This window comes from Talpa europaea (assembly GCF_964194135.1).
Source record: "Talpa europaea genome assembly, chromosome: 7".
In the NCBI taxonomy this organism is placed as follows: Eukaryota; Metazoa; Chordata; class Mammalia; order Eulipotyphla; family Talpidae; genus Talpa; species Talpa europaea.
Window position 1 is genome coordinate 1,398,230 of NC_140074.1, and position 16,829 is coordinate 1,415,058.

The window sequence follows — 16,829 nt, forward strand, 5'->3', positions numbered from 1 at the left end:
TCTTGGCACAGGGGCGCCGCCTTCCGAACTGCCGCGCTCCTCTGGGAGCCCCGAGGGTGGGCGTCGAGGGAGTCGAGGCGCCCCAGGCCCCTCCCTTCCCAAGCCTTCCCACCCCCATGGGCTCGCTTGAGAGTGAATTTTTTTAGCCTCATATTTAGGAAGTGAAAGTGGGTGCGCCGGGGGCGTGGACGGGCTGGGTGGCCCCTGAACCCTTGCTCCCTGGGGACCCGCCCAAGGGGAGGGGGAGGGGACCCGGGACTTCTTGCTAGAGCGGTGCACACACGCACACACCCACTCGTGTGCACACTCAGACACAGGTGCTTGTGAGTCACACGCTCGAGGCTGTACACACACGTGTGCAAAGCTGGTACAGTGAGCGCACGTGCACCCACACTCCTGTGAGCCGACACCAGTGCAGGTATCCACACACGTGTGCAGAGCAGGGGCACACACGTATCCACACACGTGTGAGCCAACACCAGCGTAGGTACCTACACACATGTGCAGGACAGGGGCACACGAGTACCCACATGCATGTGCGGAGCAGGGGCACACGTGTACCCACACGCAGGTGCCCCTGGCATGCCCCGTGCGGCCAGTCAGCACCTTGCCCCCCTGCAGTGGTCCTACGGCTTCTACCTCATCCACCTGCAAGGGAAGCAGGGCTTCCAGCTCTTCTGCAAGACGGAGGACATGAAGCGGAAGTGGATGGAGCAGTTCGAGATGGCCATGTGAGTGCAGGCCGCGCCCATGCCTGGGTGCGGCCCGGGGCTGCGCCCTCGCAGGGTGCTCCCCACGCCCGAGACTGCGGCCGTCCCACCGGCCCCAGGGGCACCGTGGCTGTCTCCCGGCCCTCTGGCAGGGCCCTTCTTCGGCCACCCCGTTCCATGGCTCTTGCTGCCCCCGCAGTTGAGTCCACTCCTGCCTGGCAGAGCCACAGTGGTCACAGCGGTGCCTGGGGCTCAGGGCTGCCCAGATTCTTGGGGCCTTCTGCCTGCTCCTCCCATCAACACTACACGGCTGCTTTTGCAAAGTCCCCACATGTGGGGACCCCCGATGCATCAGGCCTCGTGGGCCCATGTGGTGGGGTCCTGAGCGTGGGCACCTGGGTTCCGCCCGCGGCAGGGAGTGGGGCCTCCCCAAGTTTGCCCAGGGCTTTGGGCCCCCTTGAGTCTACTTGGGGTACCGGGATGCTCCAAATCATCCAGACTGTCGGGGCCCCTGAGCTTCCTAGGGGAGTTGACCCCCTAGTCTGGCCGGGGTGTCCCGGCAGAGCCAGGCTGCGGGTCCGTGCAGCCCACACCCTGCAGTGGCTCCTTGCCCGCTGGCTGCACGCCCGCCGCTGGGGTGGCTCAGGGGACCGGCTCTCCCTGCACCCAGGTCGAACATCAAGCCGGACAAAGCCAACGCCAACCACCACAGCTTCCAGATGCACTCGTTTGACAAGACCGCCAGCTGCAAAGCCTGTCGGATGTTCCTCAGGTGGGCCGGGCCTCGCTCCGCCCCCCTTGGCCCCCGGCACCCCCAGCCCCAGCCTGGTGCGGGGTCCCAAGGACTGGGGAGGAGCCGTCATGGGCATTCCCGACCTGCTGGGTGTGCGGGCAGGCAGCAGGGCATGGCCATCCTGGGAGTGCCCGGGGCTCCTGTGTGGGGCGGCAGCGCCGGGCGAGGCTGTTCCAGGGCGGAGCTGGGCCCGGCTTCCGAGCGGGGCCCCGGGCTTTGAGGGGCCCGTCCCGTGGCCCTGGGTCCTGCCGAGGTTGTGCTCACCACCTGCCCTCTCCGCCACCAGGGGCACCTTCTACCAGGGTTACCTGTGCACCAAGTGTGGTGTCGGGGCACACAAGGAATGTCTGGAAGTGACGCCTCCCTGCAAGATCAGTGAGTGCCCCCAAGCGTCTCAGGCCCCGCCGGGCTCCCTGTCTCGGGTCTTGAGGCTGCAACTGCTCTTTCCCACCTCCTGGCCCTGGCCCGCCTCAGCGACTTCATGGGTGGGCAGGGCGTTCCCCTGAGGCTCGGAGCGGGAGGACGCCTGCTCCCTGCCCCGAGGGGGCACAAGCGTTCTGAGGTGGCCCGAGAATCAGCACCCGTCCGATCTTCCCACTGGAGGGGCATTGCGTGAGTTCTGGAAGGTTCTGAGCCACCACAGACAGGGATGCCTTGGGGTGGGTCTAAGATGACCCCGGGTTTTCATCCTGAAGGCGCCAGGGCCACGTGCGCCAGGGGGGCAGCCCGACCCTCCGTGTGCCCCTGAGATGGCGCTGTCCCGTGGTGTCCTGGGGGAGGTCAGTGTCTCGGGGCCTGGGCTCGCCCCGGCCGGCTGCACTCGTCGACCCCTGGGCCCCTGGCTGCGGCCGTTGCCTTTAACCTCCGGGCTGGCCCCAGGAGCCTGTGTCCCGTCCGGCCGTACCCCCGCTCAGAGCTGGGGTCAGGCTGCCATGCAGCAGGTCTCGCCTGAGGGCCTGGGGGCCCTGCCTCCCGGCCTCCTGCTGCCCAGAGAGCGTCCTGCAGGCCGCTCAGGCCTGGCCGAGTCCTGCAGGGACGCGTGCGCACCGCCCCCTGGTGGCCGCCGGGCCTCGAGCTGCGCCCACGCCCGAGTCTCCCAGTGACGCGCGTGGGGGTCGGAGGGAGGAAAAAACAAGCAGAAGAAATAGAGTAGCAGACCCCACCCCATAAACTCGCCAAGAAATACCCAGACGCGATATTTTGTTATATTTATTTTCACGTGTTCCTTTCTTCAAAATAAACTCCCCAGGCCTCCCTGTGGCCTAGGACTTAGTCTCGGGCGCGCACCACCACGGCTTGAGGTCGGCCCCTGGCCAGGGAGCTGCCCGCAGGGCGCAGCAGACCCCTCCTGTCCCCCGCTGCTCCCCTCAGCAGTGTGTTCAGTAGATCCTCCTGCTCTGCTCCCCACGCTGTCTCGGGTGAATCCTCTCTCCCCGCATCTCTGACCTGCACCCCAGTTCTATGCAAAAAAGATTAACGATAAAATCAATATACCTGCTCTTTAAAAAAAAAAATAAATAAACTCCCTGCATCGCCCCCCGCTTAGGAAATTCGTGCCTGTCACAGAGACCGCAGGAGATGTGGTGAGGAACGGGGCAGGGGGACGCTGCCCCCCGCCAGCGCCCCGCGCCCGGCTCCTCGGGGGTTGCTTTCGTCGTGATCTGCCGGGGCCTCGGCAGACGGGCGTCTCGTGGCTCTTGAGGCCGAGGTTGTCCCGGGCCTCTCCCTGTCCCGCCAGCCCCGTGGGTCCCATGTTACTGTCCCGGCTCCGCGGCGCTTTCCCGTTGGCGCTGTCCCTCCCTTGGCTGGGCTCCGCCTGGCGCAGTGGCTGCCCAGGCTGAGGGGTCAGGGGTGGCCTGGGCCCGGCTGGCCCGGAGAGATGCAGCTCCTCCCCGGGACGCCCTGGCCCAGGCAAAGCCTTGCAGCCGGGACCGGCCCCCGTCCCGCTGTGACGTCCGTCCCGCCAGCTGCTCCCTCTGAGCCGTCTGCAGCCATCTCCGGGTGACGTGTGGGGTCACGTCGGCCACGGTTGGCCGTGGTGGCCCCGGTGTGGCGGCAGCTGGCTGGGGCCAGCCTGGACCTGGGCCCTCCCCCTGGGGCGTCCCAGGCGCCGCGTCCTTCAGCGGCCACAGCCGTGTGTCTAAGCCCGGCTGGCGTGGTGGCGGCTCCCGTGCCCACGCTCCCTCTCGCCCGCCCGTGGCAGGCGTCACTAATCAACCGTGGGCAGCTCCCTTCCGTGCCGCTGGGGGAGGGGCCCATGCAGGAGAGCCTGCCTCCCGGCCCGGGAACCCCGGGGCAGAACTGGCCGTCGGGGTGGCGAGAGGCTTGTGTGCTGGAGTGTCCGAAACTGCAGCCCGCTCTGACCAGGCCGGCTCCTGCGCGGGTGGGTGGGCCGGGAGCGGGCCGGCGTCCCCCGTCACACCTCCCGTGTTTCCCTTACAGGCTCTCCCGCAGACGTGGTGAGTTCCCCAAACGGCTTACTCCTGCCCCTGCCCCCACTCAGCTGGTGTGCCCGCCCGGCCTTGTGTGGGGGACGGGGCCGGCGCCAGCACGCCCCAGATGGGGACAACAGAGCCCAGGCTCGGGGCGGGGTGGCCAGGGTGGGCTTCCTGGAGGAGCTGGGCATCCCGGGGGGTGGGTGGATGCCCCAGGCTGTGGAGGTGGAGGGCACCTAGTGAATGGTACTCGGGGTCTGATGGGAAAGTGTCCCAAATGCCTGTGGGTGTCCGGCCCCTCCTCCCCAATTCCTGCCCGGACCTGCTGCCTGGGGCGTGGGGAGCAGGGCGTGTTGGCCTGGGCAGCCTCTCGTGCTGCCCCTCGTCACTGTCTGTCCTTGTCCTGCAGGACGCTTCTGGAGCGGGACCAGGTGAGTCTGCGGGACCCGGGCCCTCCCCGCTGCCATCCATGTGGTGCCCCGGGGAGCCCAACCTGGGCCGATGCCCTCCTCACTGCCCCCACCAGTCCTGGCTCCTGGCCCCAGAGCCTGCGCCATCCCTGGCCCCAGGTGCCAGACACTTCTGATGACACGGCCCAGGCTGCGGGCAGAGTCCTCCCTGCCCGGGACGAGCACCGAGCTGCAGCCCGGAGACCCCGAGCAGAGGCCATCCCCGGCCTGCGCCGTCACTGCCCGCCTGGCGCTGAGGCACAGGAGCCAGCTGCGGAAAGTTCAGGGGTGCGGCGGCCTGCCCGGGCCCAGCCCCAGCTGCGCTAAACCTGTACCTCGTCTTGAAAAGCAGCGCGAACAGCCCCTGTGTGGCGGGACCCCGTTGGGAGCTGGCCTGGCATGTGTGGGCCCCCGGAGGCAGCCTGGGTTCCCCTAGGACTGGCCTGAAGACTCTGGGGGTCCCAGCAGGCTCCCCTCTTTCAGCTCTAGGCTGCCCTGATCAGCTGAATGGCCTTGGGAGTTGCTGGGCCTTGCTGGCCCCGGTCTCTCTCCCAGGGGAGGCACAGCCCTCCGCTGCTGCGCCCCCTAGTCTCGGGCAGGAGGGCAGTCAGAGCCCGTGAGTCCAGGCCGGGCCAGGGACGCTGGTTCTGTCCGCAGCTCACTCAGGGACGTGGAGCTGTGGCGTCTCGGGAAGTCCAGGGAGGGGGGCAGGGCACACGGTGTGTCTGTGGCTTGGCAGTGGCCTCGCCCAGTCCCCTGAGGGGTCAGCACTGGGAGGGGAGCCGCCAGGAAGAGTCACCACGGCTCCGTCCTCCGCAGGTCCCAAGATGGTGGCCGTCCAGAATTACCATGGTAACCCCGCGCCCCCTGGGAAGCCGGTCCTGACCTTGCAGACGGGCGACGTGATCGAGCTCCTGAGAGGCGACCCCGAGTCTCAGTGGTGGGAGGTGGGTCCTGGGCCGAGGGCGAGGGCCTGGCTGGACCCCAGGCCGGGGCGGCCTTTGGGGAGAGGCCCCGGGTGGAGAGGAGTTAGCTAGGCCTCGGTTCCACCTGGGTGTGCACGCTGGGGGTCCGAGCCGAGCACTCCTGGGGGTGCTTGCTTTGATGTGATAGGAGCACAGCCCCTGGCATCCCCACCCTGCTGAGATTGCACCCCATGGACCCCAACAGGCTGTGCCACCTCCCCCTGCCCTGCCCTGGCTGAGGCTGCCAGGCCCAAGCTCTACACAGTGACTGGGTCCCAGCACTCCCCAGACCCCCTGGCCAGGGAGGCGGAGGCGGGCGCAGGCCACGTGACGATGGCTCGCGCCTGAGCTGTGAAACTCCCTGTCCAGTTGCGAGGCCCCGAAGCGGAGCCCTTCAGAGCCCACCCCGCCAGCTCTGAGCAGGGAGCGAGGCCACGGGGTTAGCTCAGCGCTGGCCTTGGGAGCGTGGCCAGCAGGGAGCCAGGGCAGCCTCCTGCCAGCGAGGTTGTGTGGGCAGCACCCCCGCCAGGCCCACAGGGTGCCCCAGACAGGGCTTTGTGTGGCTGGAGGTTCTGGGGTGCAGGGGATCTGCCCTTCAGCCTCCCACACACATGACCCCCCACCCCCCTCCCAAGGTATGGTGGGGCTGTCGGTTTTGGGGTGTTGTGGCTTTGCTAGCGTGAGCCCTGCCTGGAGGGCGGGGGTCATCCAGGCAGCGGGGCAGGGATAGCCATGGGGGGCCTGGATGGCCCGGTGCCCTTGCGGTGGGGGACGGCGGCCAGAGAGGCGGTGCCTGGCTCGGCTTTCTCACCCGTGAAGTGGGGGCGCCCTCGCACGGCCTGCCCCAAGGGTTGCGAGGCCCGCAGGGAGGTGATGCTCCTTGTCTTGCCCCTGTCCGTAGGGTAGGCGGGCACACCGCCCTCAGCACCGCCCCGCAGGCCCTGAGCATCTTTCTGCCTCCAGGGTCGGCTGGTGCAGACCAGGAAGTCGGGCTACTTCCCCAGCGCGTCCGTGAAGCCCTGCCCGGCAGATGGACGGGTGAGTGCCTCCCCGCGGGGCTCTGGCGTGGGCCGGGGTCCAGCTCCCAGCCTTGTCCTCCGGCCTGGGGGCCGCTGGTGCCGCCTGGAGTCCCAGGCCCGGCTGTGCCCGGAGGGGCGGGGCCTCCTGCTCCAAGCCCCGCCCGCCGGCTGTGGCTTCATGGGGTTAAAGGCCTGAACCCGGCGTCTCTGCCACGGTGGATGGACTCTGAGTCTTCTCAGACCACTGGACGGCCCCTGGGAGGAGACGCCCCAGACGCCAGGGGTCCTAGCTGGGCCTGCTGGTGTAGGAGGCGCAGGACTCCTGGAACTGAGTGGCGGGGGGCAGAAGGGGTGGGGCCGTCAGCCTAGAATAAGTGGAACCACCCCCCTTACCCCCACCCAAAAAGCACTAAAGGTGAACAAATGAAACTTGCACAGAAGCAGCAGGAGATGTCCCATCCCAGCAGCCCCCATCCCCATCCCCGTCAGACCCTCTCTACCGCCCCTCCCCACACCCCTCGGCCTGGGGGTGGAGCCAGCGTGAGAACACAGGTCTCTGCTCTGGCTCTGCTGACAGGGACCGGCCTGCAGAGGAGGAAGTGCCTCTCTAGCACCCTGTGGGCCTGGGCCTCAGTTTCCCCACCTGCGTGGTGAACGGGGTGGGAGAGACAGCTTGGGGCTCCGTGGCCTGGTCTGAGGAGGCCGGGGGTCTGGAGACTGCATGGCTGGCTTGTGTGTGGCCACCGCCTGGATACCCCGAGGTTGTATGGGCTGGGGGGTGGGGCCCCCAGCTGCGTGCGTGCTCTGGCCATGGCTAAGAAATGCCTGCACGTCTGTCCCCGTCCCTGGGCTCCCGGCCTGCCGGCCGCTGCTCACCATCCACTCAGTCACTGTTCGCCCCACGGAGCGGGCCCGGGCAGTGAATGCACCCGTTGCTCGCAGCTCTGTCCAGCGGCTCCCAGCTGGTCCAGATGTCCCGGGGCTGGTGCTGGCCCCGAGGGTCAGCTCGCTGACGACAGGACCCTCTGTGGCAGCCCCTGGGGGATGTTAACTGGGTTTCTCTCCTGCCAGCCGCCCATCAGCCGGCCGCCATCCCGGGAGATCGACTACACGGCCTACCCGTGGTGAGTGGGGGGCGGCCCCCTCTGCTGCCCCTGGGCCCCCCGGAGCCAGGCCGCCGTGTCCCCGTCCCTAGCGCAGCATCAGGCTGGCACGTTTGGGGTCCTGTCCTGCGTGAGGGCATCATGGCGTGGGTATATAAGGGGGCGTGTTCAAGGCCCTCCTTCGGGGCTCACTGAGCAGCGAGGCTGCCTGGGCTCAGCCTGGGTGGCGTGGTCATGGGTACGTCAGCCTCAGGGCCTGCTCCCAGGCTCTGGCCACCCGGCTGCCTGCAGGAAGGACCGGCGATGGCCCTGGGGACAGTAGCTCCTTGTGAGGGGTAACCGCTTCCCGAGCGCCTTGTGGTTTTCCGCTTGGGGCGCATCCCTGAGGCCGCTCTGGCACCTGCGCCCTTGTGACTGGCGCCCGGGCTCGCCGCTCAGCGGTGCCGTCCCAGCTGGAGGCGCCGGTGCTCGGGTTGGAGGCAGGTCACCAGACCTGCAGCTTTCTGGTGCTGGAGCACCAGCCGGCGCCGGGCCTGCCAGCGTGGACTCCAGCCGGGCCGCCCAGTACTTACAACAGGGGCCTCCGAGCCGATAGGGCAGGGGCGCCCCACTGCCCGGGATGGCTGCGTTTCAGTGGGGTGCCCGGGGAAGCTTGGTCTGCCCGAAAGTCTTCCACGCAGACGCTGGCAGGCTGCAGTTGGGGGGCGCGCCTGCCCACTTTCTAGTTATCCCTGCTTTTCAAATAGCGAAACTATCTTATAAAGGAAATTGGATCAAATGCCCTAAGGACACTGCCTCTTGCGGGCCCAGGGTTCTGGGCACAACACCCCTCCCCTTGACTGGCTGAGGCGTGGCGTCCGTGTCCCTCCTCCACCATCTTACCTGAGGCTCATGGCAGTCCCAGCCCTGGCTCCTCTGCACCTGTGCCCCCCGCCACCCCTTAGGAATAGGCTGTTTTCCTGATTGCCCGTGGTGCAGCTCAGCAGCCTGCATCCAGGGGGTGCCCTGGCCTCGTTCCCCGCCCCTGAAGGGCTGTCCCCGCTGTAGGTTCGCAGGCAGCATGGAGCGGCAGCAGACGGACAACCTGCTCAAGTCCCACGCCAGCGGGACCTACCTGATCCGGGAGCGGCCAGCCGAGGCCGAGCGCTTTGCCATCAGCATCAAGTACGTGGCAGCCTGGGGCTTCAGCTGAGCCCTCCGAAGTGCCCAGCCACCCCTTTCCGGTCCTGGGCTCGTGGGGTTGGAGGTAGCTGTGGGGTGCACTGACCCAACAAGGGCGGCAGTGGGTCCACAGCCCAGGAGAGGTGGGCTTGACCCCAGCCCAGTGGCCCTGCCCCAGCCTCCCGGGACCAGGCCCTGGACATCTGCAGTGTTTCGGCCCTGGAGCTCCTGGCTGTGGGCAACGAGAACCAGTAGATGCTGACAAGGACTTTTCTGTGGGTGCAGGGGCCCCCAGCCCTTAGGGCACAGCATGGGTCTGGCACACAGCCAGCATCCAGCTTCCTCTGCATCTGCACCCCAGCAGCAGGGTGCACACCCGGGCCCAGCATATGCAGTGGACAGCATGCCTGTGCGTGTGTGCCCCTGCCTGGGTGTGCGGGAATCTTCTCCCTTGTTCCAAATCACTGGGGAGAGCTGCAGATGGGCATCCCCTGGCCCCCTGACCCTAGGTCAGGGTTCCACAGTGTGGAATGGCTGCTGAGGGACCCCAGGGTAGCAGTGGTAGAGGTCAGTATCTGCGGAACTAGGAGAGCCCCCAAGTGGACTGCCAGGGCCCCACGGGTGCCTTGGAACAAATGCAACAGCTGCAAAATACAAAGAAGTCCAACAAGACAATGATGAATGTCCAGCAAGAGGTCAGCTAGGCGTGATCCGGTCACCTGGTCCACAGGACCTGCTCTTGTGCCTGCCACGGGTGGCGGGAGCACGTGAGGTGTGTCAGTGGGGGGTGGGCCCTCCACAGTGACAACTTGGGGGAAGAGTGGGGTGCAGAGCATGGAGGCACGTCTGTGGCAGAGACTGGTGGTCAGCGCCATGCAGTGGAGGGACAGAAATGTCGCTGGCCTGATCGGAGCTCACAGATGGCCCCTGTGCCCTGGTCTGCGGGGCTGTCCAGGGAGCTGATGACCTTGCCCCCAAGGGGCTGGGGTGGGGTGAGCACCTTCACAGCTTCTTTAAATCCAGGAGGGACGGAGGTTTCCACAGGCTGACAGGAGTGGAGGCGGCCAGCCAGCTTTCATTTGCTTGTCGACTGCTTTTTCCACTGACTGAGGGCCAGCTGTCAAACCAACCTTGCATTCCAGGAACTTGCCATTAGCCTGGGACGCGAGTCTTTTCACATGTTCAGCTTGCACAGGGGTGTAGGGAAGAGGTGCTGTGTGTGGATACGCTGAGCCCTGTGTCGGTGGCCATGAGGGACCAGGGACTACCCTTTCTCGTGATGTCTTTGGCTTTGGTGTAGGCCGGTGGGGGGTGAGGGGAGGGCAGTATTGAGGAGAACGTGCTTCCCTCAGGTTGCACCAGGATGGAGATTAGCTGGAGACATGAGGACAGGGCGGGTCGTGAGCATGGCGGGAGGGTGGCCTCCTGCGCAGAGGGTCAGCTGGGTGGGCTGTGCTGGGCATGTCTGTGGAGGAGCCGGGCAGCCAGCGGCTGGAACGGAAGGTGCAGAGGCAGGACGCATGTAGGAGCCTGGGTGGGGCCGCTTCCCAGGGCCTGGTGGGCCAGGGCCAGACTCTGCCTCGCCCCGAGCTGTGAAGGCCTCTCCAGTGACGGGGAGACAGGGCAGGCAGATAAGCAGGGGCCGGGGCTTGGCTGGCGTAGCCGCAGGGAGGCGTGGGCCGAGGGGCAGGGGGCAGTGTGGCCGCGTTGTGACCGCTGCCCGTGCGCCCTGCCCAGGTTCAACGATGAGGTGAAGCACATCAAGGTGGTGGAGAAGGACAGCTGGATCCACATCACGGAGGCCAAGAAGTTTGAAAGCCTCTTGGTAGGTGACCCTGTGGCTCAGGCCTCCCCCGGCCACCCTGGGGAGGGGCAGTCCGTGCACCCCACTCCTGGCTGGTGGAGGGTCAAAATCTGGGCAGGGGCCCCTCTCCCCCAGCCTTGGGGAGGTCAGGGCCAGGGGTGCCGCCCTTAGGGCAGGTAGGGCTTCCGTGCTGGCCCCGTCGGGACTTCTGTTCCTCCTCCCTCCCGAAGGGTCAGGTGGACTGGCCGTGGTGGACAGCGAGGGGTGGGCACAGCCCCCAGCCTGACCCCCCAGCCACACTCGCCCTAGTCCTCCTACAGCATCAGAAACAGACCCAAGAGGCCCCGTCGGGCCTGACAGTGTTGCCCCCCCACGCCCCAGCCTCACCAGAGCGGGCGGAAGGCACTGTCCTCCTTAGGGCCATTTTGATTGGACCTGCTGCTCCTCCCCCCTTGCGGGGCTGCCCTGCTCTTCGCCCTTCTGGGCTGTGGCGGTGGAAAGGCACAAAGTAAAACAAAGTGTCCGCAATCCCCAACACCCCTCAAAGAAGACACCCATATTAGCAACTTAGGTGAGTCCTGACCACTGTGGGCGAGGGTAGCCTGCCCAGGCTGCCCTGTCCAGCTGCTGGCGCCTGTCTGGCCACACCCTGTTACTTCTAGAAGCACTTCCCTGGTGTTGGCACGGATCCCTGTTTTCCCCACCATGAGGCGCTTTGCACTGTGCTTCCCTGCCTGTCAGGCTGCCCATCCCTCCGTCTTTTTTCTCTACAAAGGCTGGGGAGCGAAATGACCCGGTCAGAGGTCGTCGTGTTACTGACCACCTACCTGGGGTGGGTGCTTGGAGGGAAGGGGAGATGGAAGAGGGAGGGAGTCTTCGGGGCAAGACAAGTCTCCCAGGTGAACCTGAGGAGGTAGGAGAGGGTGGCCATAGCACCGAAGGCCTGCCTGGAGGTGGTGGCGGTGACCAGCGAGCGCATGCATCCTGCAGGAGTTGGTGGAGTACTACCAGTGCCACTCGCTCAAGGAGAGCTTCAAGCAGCTGGACACCACTCTCAAGTACCCCTACAAGTCCAGGGAGCGTGCAGCCTCCAGGGCCTCCAGCCGGTCCCCAGGTAATGCCCAGCAGTGCTCACCTGGAGGGTCCACTCCCACCTGCTGCCCGCCTGCCCTTGGGAGAGGCTTTCTGTGGGTCGCACATACCTAGGCCCAGAACGCCATCCTGATTCCAGCCACCCCCACCTGCATGGCCCAGCCCCCCAGCCCTCCTAAGCTCCCTCCCAGCCCGGCTGCCGTGGTGGCCCCAGGTGGGGAGTGCCAGCTCTGAATCGCTGCTTCGCGTCTCCCTGGCCGGGAGGTCAGTGTGAGGACAGAACAGGCACCCCTCCCCCACTCCCTCAAGGCTGCCTGGACTTGGGGGCAGGGCCGGGTGGGCTCCAGCCTGCGGGGCTAGCGGCACGGTCCTTGGGCCGGGCGGGCCAGGGGGTGGGTGATGGAGAGTGGAGAGTACCGCGCATGCCCGCGGGAGGAGGTAGCCCATGTGCCGTGGGGAGCCCCAGGCGACACGAGGCCCACAGGTCCCCAGGTGGGCATCTGGCGTGTCCACCCCTCCGCACCGCGAGGCCCGGATGCCCCGCAGCCCCGCTCACTGGCTCTCTCACCTCTTTGCAGCTTCCTGTGCTTCCTACAACTTTTCTTTTCTCAGTCCTCAGGGCCTCAGCTTTGCTCCTCAGGGCTCCTCCGCTCCCTTCTGGTCAGGTACCGCTGCTGCCCAGGGCGTGGGGGGCCTGTGCCGGCCACCTGGCTGGGCCCTGCACGGGCTGCCCACTGGCCCGCGAGCCCTGCCCGGAAGTTTCCCGGCTGCCCGCAGCCTGTGGGGGCTGGGGGAGGAGGTGGCTCCGCGGGCGGGGTGGGGGCTGCTGGCACCAGAGGACACAGCCGCTTGGCACTGCTCTGCCCGCCCCGCTGTGACTGCTCCGACACCTCGCCCGTGGTTGCTCCCCAGCCTCGCCAGCCGCCGTCCCTCGTGGCGCTTGGAGAGCTTTGCCTCTGGCAGTGGCGGCGCCGGGTGGCCGCCCTCAGGGTGAAGGCGGGAGCAAGTTAGGCGGCCCTGCTCGGGACTCCGAGGACGGTCGTGGGCCTCGGGTGCAGGGGACAGGGACGTGGCCTGGCCACACGGCCCCCCACTGCCAGAGCCACAGCCCTGGTGCCGTGTCCCTTCCTCCCCGCCATCGTCCCTGGCCGTTCCGGGCTTCGGGCCGAGCTGGTCCAGGTTTCTGGTTTGGCTTGGGGTGCTGGGATTCGGGCAGAAGGGAAATCGTGTCCTGCAGCCTGGGGTCTGGCGCCAGGCCAGGAGCTGGCCACAGGATGCCTGGGCACCGGCACACGGGGAGGCCCCCAGGAGCTGTGGTGGTCAGAGCCTCCACTGGGAGCCTGGAGAGGTCACATGCCCAGACGGGGGCACCCACAGAGGAGCGAGGGGCCCTGGGACTGGAGCCCGTCGGTCCCTCCGGAACCTATCCGCCGATGGTTCTCCTCGCTGGGCACAGGGCTGGGCACTGGGAAGGGACACGGCTGGGCCTCTGGCCCCTAACCCGGCCTCCGGGTGACGCTGCCCATCTCCCCAGCAGTGTTCACGCCCCGCGTCATCGGCACGGCCGTGGCCAGGTACAACTTTGCCGCCCGGGACATGCGGGAGCTCTCACTGCGGGAGGGGGACGTGGTGAGGATCTACAGCCGCATCGGCGGGGACCAGGGCTGGTGGAAGGGCGAGACGAACGGACGGGTGAGTGGGGGGCCCTGCCCCAACCCTCTGTGCCAGGACCCCTGACCCTGCTCAGGAGGCTGAGTGCCCAGGGAACACTGGCTGCAGGCACTGACCTGGAGCCGAAGGGCACGCAGCAAGGAGACAGCCCCCAGCTGCATCTGCTCCCCTCCCGGCTGACCTGGTGTCCGTGCTCGGTCCCACCCGTGGCCCTTCATGGTCGCTGCAGGGGCAGCTGTTGCTGCTGCCTGCACACTTGCATGGCCCTGAGTCCTCTGCAGCGGGGAGGCTGGAGGACCTGGGTGTCTGCACTAGGCTCCTCTACCATTTCCAAAGACCCCCGCTTATGTCCAACTGTGGGGCTGCAGCCAGCCACAGGTAGGTACCAGGCTGCGCAGGTTCAGCCTTTGGGTCTCTGTGCTGGTGTCCAGCTGTGGCCGGCACTGCTGGCCCCCCACTGCCAGGTGGCAGGAGCCGTGCCGCCTCCAGGTAGCAGCTTGATTGTCCTTGGGTGGCCTCAGGTCTGATCCACTTTCCATCCCACAACCCTTCAGAAGCCTGAGGCCCCTGGGTCCTAGACAGCCATGCTGGAGGGCCCAGACCACTAGCACTAAGTGTTCTGGGGGCTCTAGCTCTGGGGGCACCGGGCATGCTGAATCAGCACAGCCCTGGCCCCTGTCTGTGTCCTGAGATCAGCTGGTTTCCCAAGGGATTCCCACACAGTGCTCAGCATTGGAGCATCTCTGGCTGCTCCTGCTGCCTTGACTGTGTTATCTTCTGAAACGTCTTTCTCTGGCAGCCATAAAGCCGACTTTACCAGTTATCAGAACGCCACTAGGGCTTTTTGGTTAGGGTAGTGTTTTGTGTGGTGTGTGTTTTTCCTCTCGTATTTCAGCTTTTCTTTGTTCTTATATTTAATGTAGGTGTAAGACAAAATCTTAAGAGGCAGATTTTGCAAGTCCATCTACCTGACAGGCTTTGCCATTTTAAGGGCGTTTGTAGTCCATTTACGTTTAATGAAATGACTGAGCTTTTCTTGGTGCATGTTTACTTTCTTTTTGTCACATCTATTTTTCTTTTTTTTTACCTTTGTTGCTTCCTTTTGGATTAATCAATATTTTTTTCCATTCCGCTTCCCCCCTCCCTCCCTGCCTGATCGATTTGTTAGTGACTTGTGTTATCTGTTGTTTAACGGTGGCCTCAGAGGTGACAATGTGGCCTTGACTTCTGGGAAATCACCTTGAATTAGTACTTTTTCGCTGCTGCTCAGACAAGGCAAGGACCTTACAGCCTGGGATTCGGTTTATTTATCTCCCAACTTTTGTCGTGGATCTTAATTCTACAAAATTTTTCACCTTATTAGATGTTGTTTGTCCTCAGTTTCACTCTAACGTGCTTGGGTGTGGTTTGTCCTGACTTCATTCTTCCCGAGACATTGGAATCTCTGGACCTGTGGCCTCATGTCCTTTGTCAGCCAGTGCTTGTGGCAGCTCCCCTGCTCCATCCGGGCTCCATCCGCATGCTGGCGGGCCTCTTCCCTGGGGCCGGCCTTATGTTTTCCACGCATCCCCTCTGTCCGTTGGCCTGCCTGCCGGCTTCGCAATCTCGAATGCTCTTTCCAGTCTGCTGTTAAGTCTTCGGAGTTGATTTCAGTTCTCTGGCAAAATATTCTGCCTTCCTCACTTTTCTGAAACATACAAATTAGAGTTTATAATTCCTGACGGGTGACAGGAATCTGGAGCAACAAGGCTGGCTTCTGTTGTCTGTTTTCTCTTAGTCTCTGTCCCTTGGTCCTGACTGAAGGTCGAGCTTGAGTGGGAAACACCACAGAAGCCCTGGGTGATGTTATTTTCTGCTGATGGCTGTTGGGTGGGGGAGGGGTCGTCTTAAATTGCTCAGGGCTGGTGCACTGGGGATTGCTCCGCTGGGGCCCCCTGGCCTCCACAGCCTCAGTAGGGCAGGCCTGGCATGGAATTTCGGACTTGCCAAGCCTCCCCCATTGCCACAAGCCTCTGCTTATCCTCATAGGTGCACATACGCACACAGATGTATACACACTCGCACATGTACACATGCATGCACACAGATGACACACACTGATGTACACAGGTGTGTGCACTCAGCCTGCACACATGTGCACAGGTGTGTACACACATGTGCCTGCACACACAGAAGCGTGCACACACGCACAGGCACACCCACTTGCACCCACATGACCCTGCCTTCTTTTTCAGATCGGCTGGTTTCCTTCCACGTATGTAGAAGAGGAGGGCGTCCAGTGACCGTGTGGACTGGCCCCGGCTCACTCCCGCCCTGGAGCCTGTGCTCCACACCTCAGAGGGACATGCCCACCAGCCTCATCACGGCAGCCGTGGGGGTGGAAGGGCGTTCAGAACCCTGCGGCTCGCCCCCGTAGCCCGTCCCGGGCCTGTCCTGGGCACGCTGCTTGTACATAGAGGGACGCTCAGCCAGCCCGGCCGCCGGTCCAAGCCAGGCCCTGGGTGGGGCTGAGGCAGGAGCTCACTGCCCTTGGAGCCTCACCTGACGGCAGATGCCGTCCCGGGGAGGGCTGGGAAGCAGCGGGGCCACCCCCGCCTTTTCTGCTCAGCTCTGGACTCTCAGCTACCGGCTTCCTGCTGCTCCCGGGGGAGGCCGTCTGTGCCCTCTGCTGCCTGGCCGAGCTCGGCCAGCGCAGAGGGGAGCGTTGCCAGGTCCTGCCAGGCCCCTCGGCTCCCTCCAGCCTCCACACGGGGCTGTGAAGCCACCCAGGGCAGGGCCGCTCCCTTGGGAGCCTTAGGAACCATGAAGCTGCCGCCCTGCCCGTCGATGGTACTGTCTTTGCCCTGTGTCCAGAGCGTGTCTGTCCTGCCTGCTGCAGTCAATGCATCGTGTCTACGCCCTGATCCCGGTGGGTGGGAGGAAAACAGGGCTCCCCTCACTGGATCCCTGCTGCTCACACCGTCTCCTGAGGAGGCCCCGGTGCTGCACCCAGGTGGCGCCCCGGGTCTCCTGTGTCCTGGGGGCCCCTGCGGGGTCTCCGAGACCACCTTTGCACAGAAGGTCGGTGCCAGGTCTCTGTCCGTGGCTCTTGCAGCCAGCTGGAAACAAGAGTTCTTGAGGGAGCCCTCCGCCCCCTGGGGGCCCTCCGGCCTTGCCTCCGCCTGCCGTGGCCAGTCCTGCCTCGGCCTGACGCGGCATGAGAGCCGGTGGCGCCGTCTCCCTCCAAGCTCGTGCCAAAGCTACTGCTGACACGGGGGCTTCTTGCGCCCTCGCCCGGGCAGCCCCGTGCAGGAGGTGGCCGGGGGCCTCAGAGGTCCGCGTTTCGCTTCCATGCTCGCTCGTGCTCCCGGCGTCCGGCCAGGGAGGACCTTGTTGGGGGCCCAGGAGGCTGGAGAAGTGAGGCTGGGCAGGGCCACGTTTGGGGGCGGTGGGCCACGGGGGAGTGCAGAGGTGTCTGGAGAGAGCCCGGAGCCCCGCTTGGAGGGAGACCCCGCCCTGCCGTCCGCCTGGTTTTGTTTCTGTTCTTGTTGGGGGTTTTGTCTTGGGTTTGGCGCGTTTGCTTTTTCAGGGGAGAAAAGCGCGTCGTCGCTTCACCCCAAGCTCCCGCTGCCTGTGCACAAGGAGGGC

General features: G+C 65.4%; 1 protein-coding gene across 3 annotated transcripts in view; it reads left to right on the forward strand.

The window, feature by feature from the left end:
• The window catches only part of VAV2 (vav guanine nucleotide exchange factor 2), a gene marked incomplete at both ends in the record, with an annotated part of 84,103 nt that extends 68,619 nt beyond the window's left edge, over positions 1 to 15,484 (forward strand). For 2 of the 3 annotated variants that reach the window (XM_084238800.1, XM_084238799.1), the window contains 14 exons: positions 622 to 731; positions 1,381 to 1,482; positions 1,790 to 1,878; positions 3,946 to 3,962; positions 4,348 to 4,369; positions 5,207 to 5,334; positions 6,316 to 6,390; positions 7,443 to 7,495; positions 8,522 to 8,638; positions 10,373 to 10,460; positions 11,430 to 11,553; positions 12,110 to 12,196; positions 13,069 to 13,223; positions 15,437 to 15,484. In XM_084238800.1, coding sequence (XP_084094926.1) covers positions 622 to 731; positions 1,381 to 1,482; positions 1,790 to 1,878; positions 3,946 to 3,962; positions 4,348 to 4,369; positions 5,207 to 5,334; positions 6,316 to 6,390; positions 7,443 to 7,495; positions 8,522 to 8,638; positions 10,373 to 10,460; positions 11,430 to 11,553; positions 12,110 to 12,196; positions 13,069 to 13,223; positions 15,437 to 15,484 — 1,215 coding nt within the window. The remainder of the gene's footprint in view (positions 1 to 621; positions 732 to 1,380; positions 1,483 to 1,789; positions 1,879 to 3,945; positions 3,963 to 4,347; positions 4,370 to 5,206; positions 5,335 to 6,315; positions 6,391 to 7,442; positions 7,496 to 8,521; positions 8,639 to 10,372; positions 10,461 to 11,429; positions 11,554 to 12,109; positions 12,197 to 13,068; positions 13,224 to 15,436) is intronic. The other variant, XM_084238801.1, reaches the window with a different exon arrangement.
• Positions 15,485 to 16,829: the final 1,345 nt, after the last annotated feature.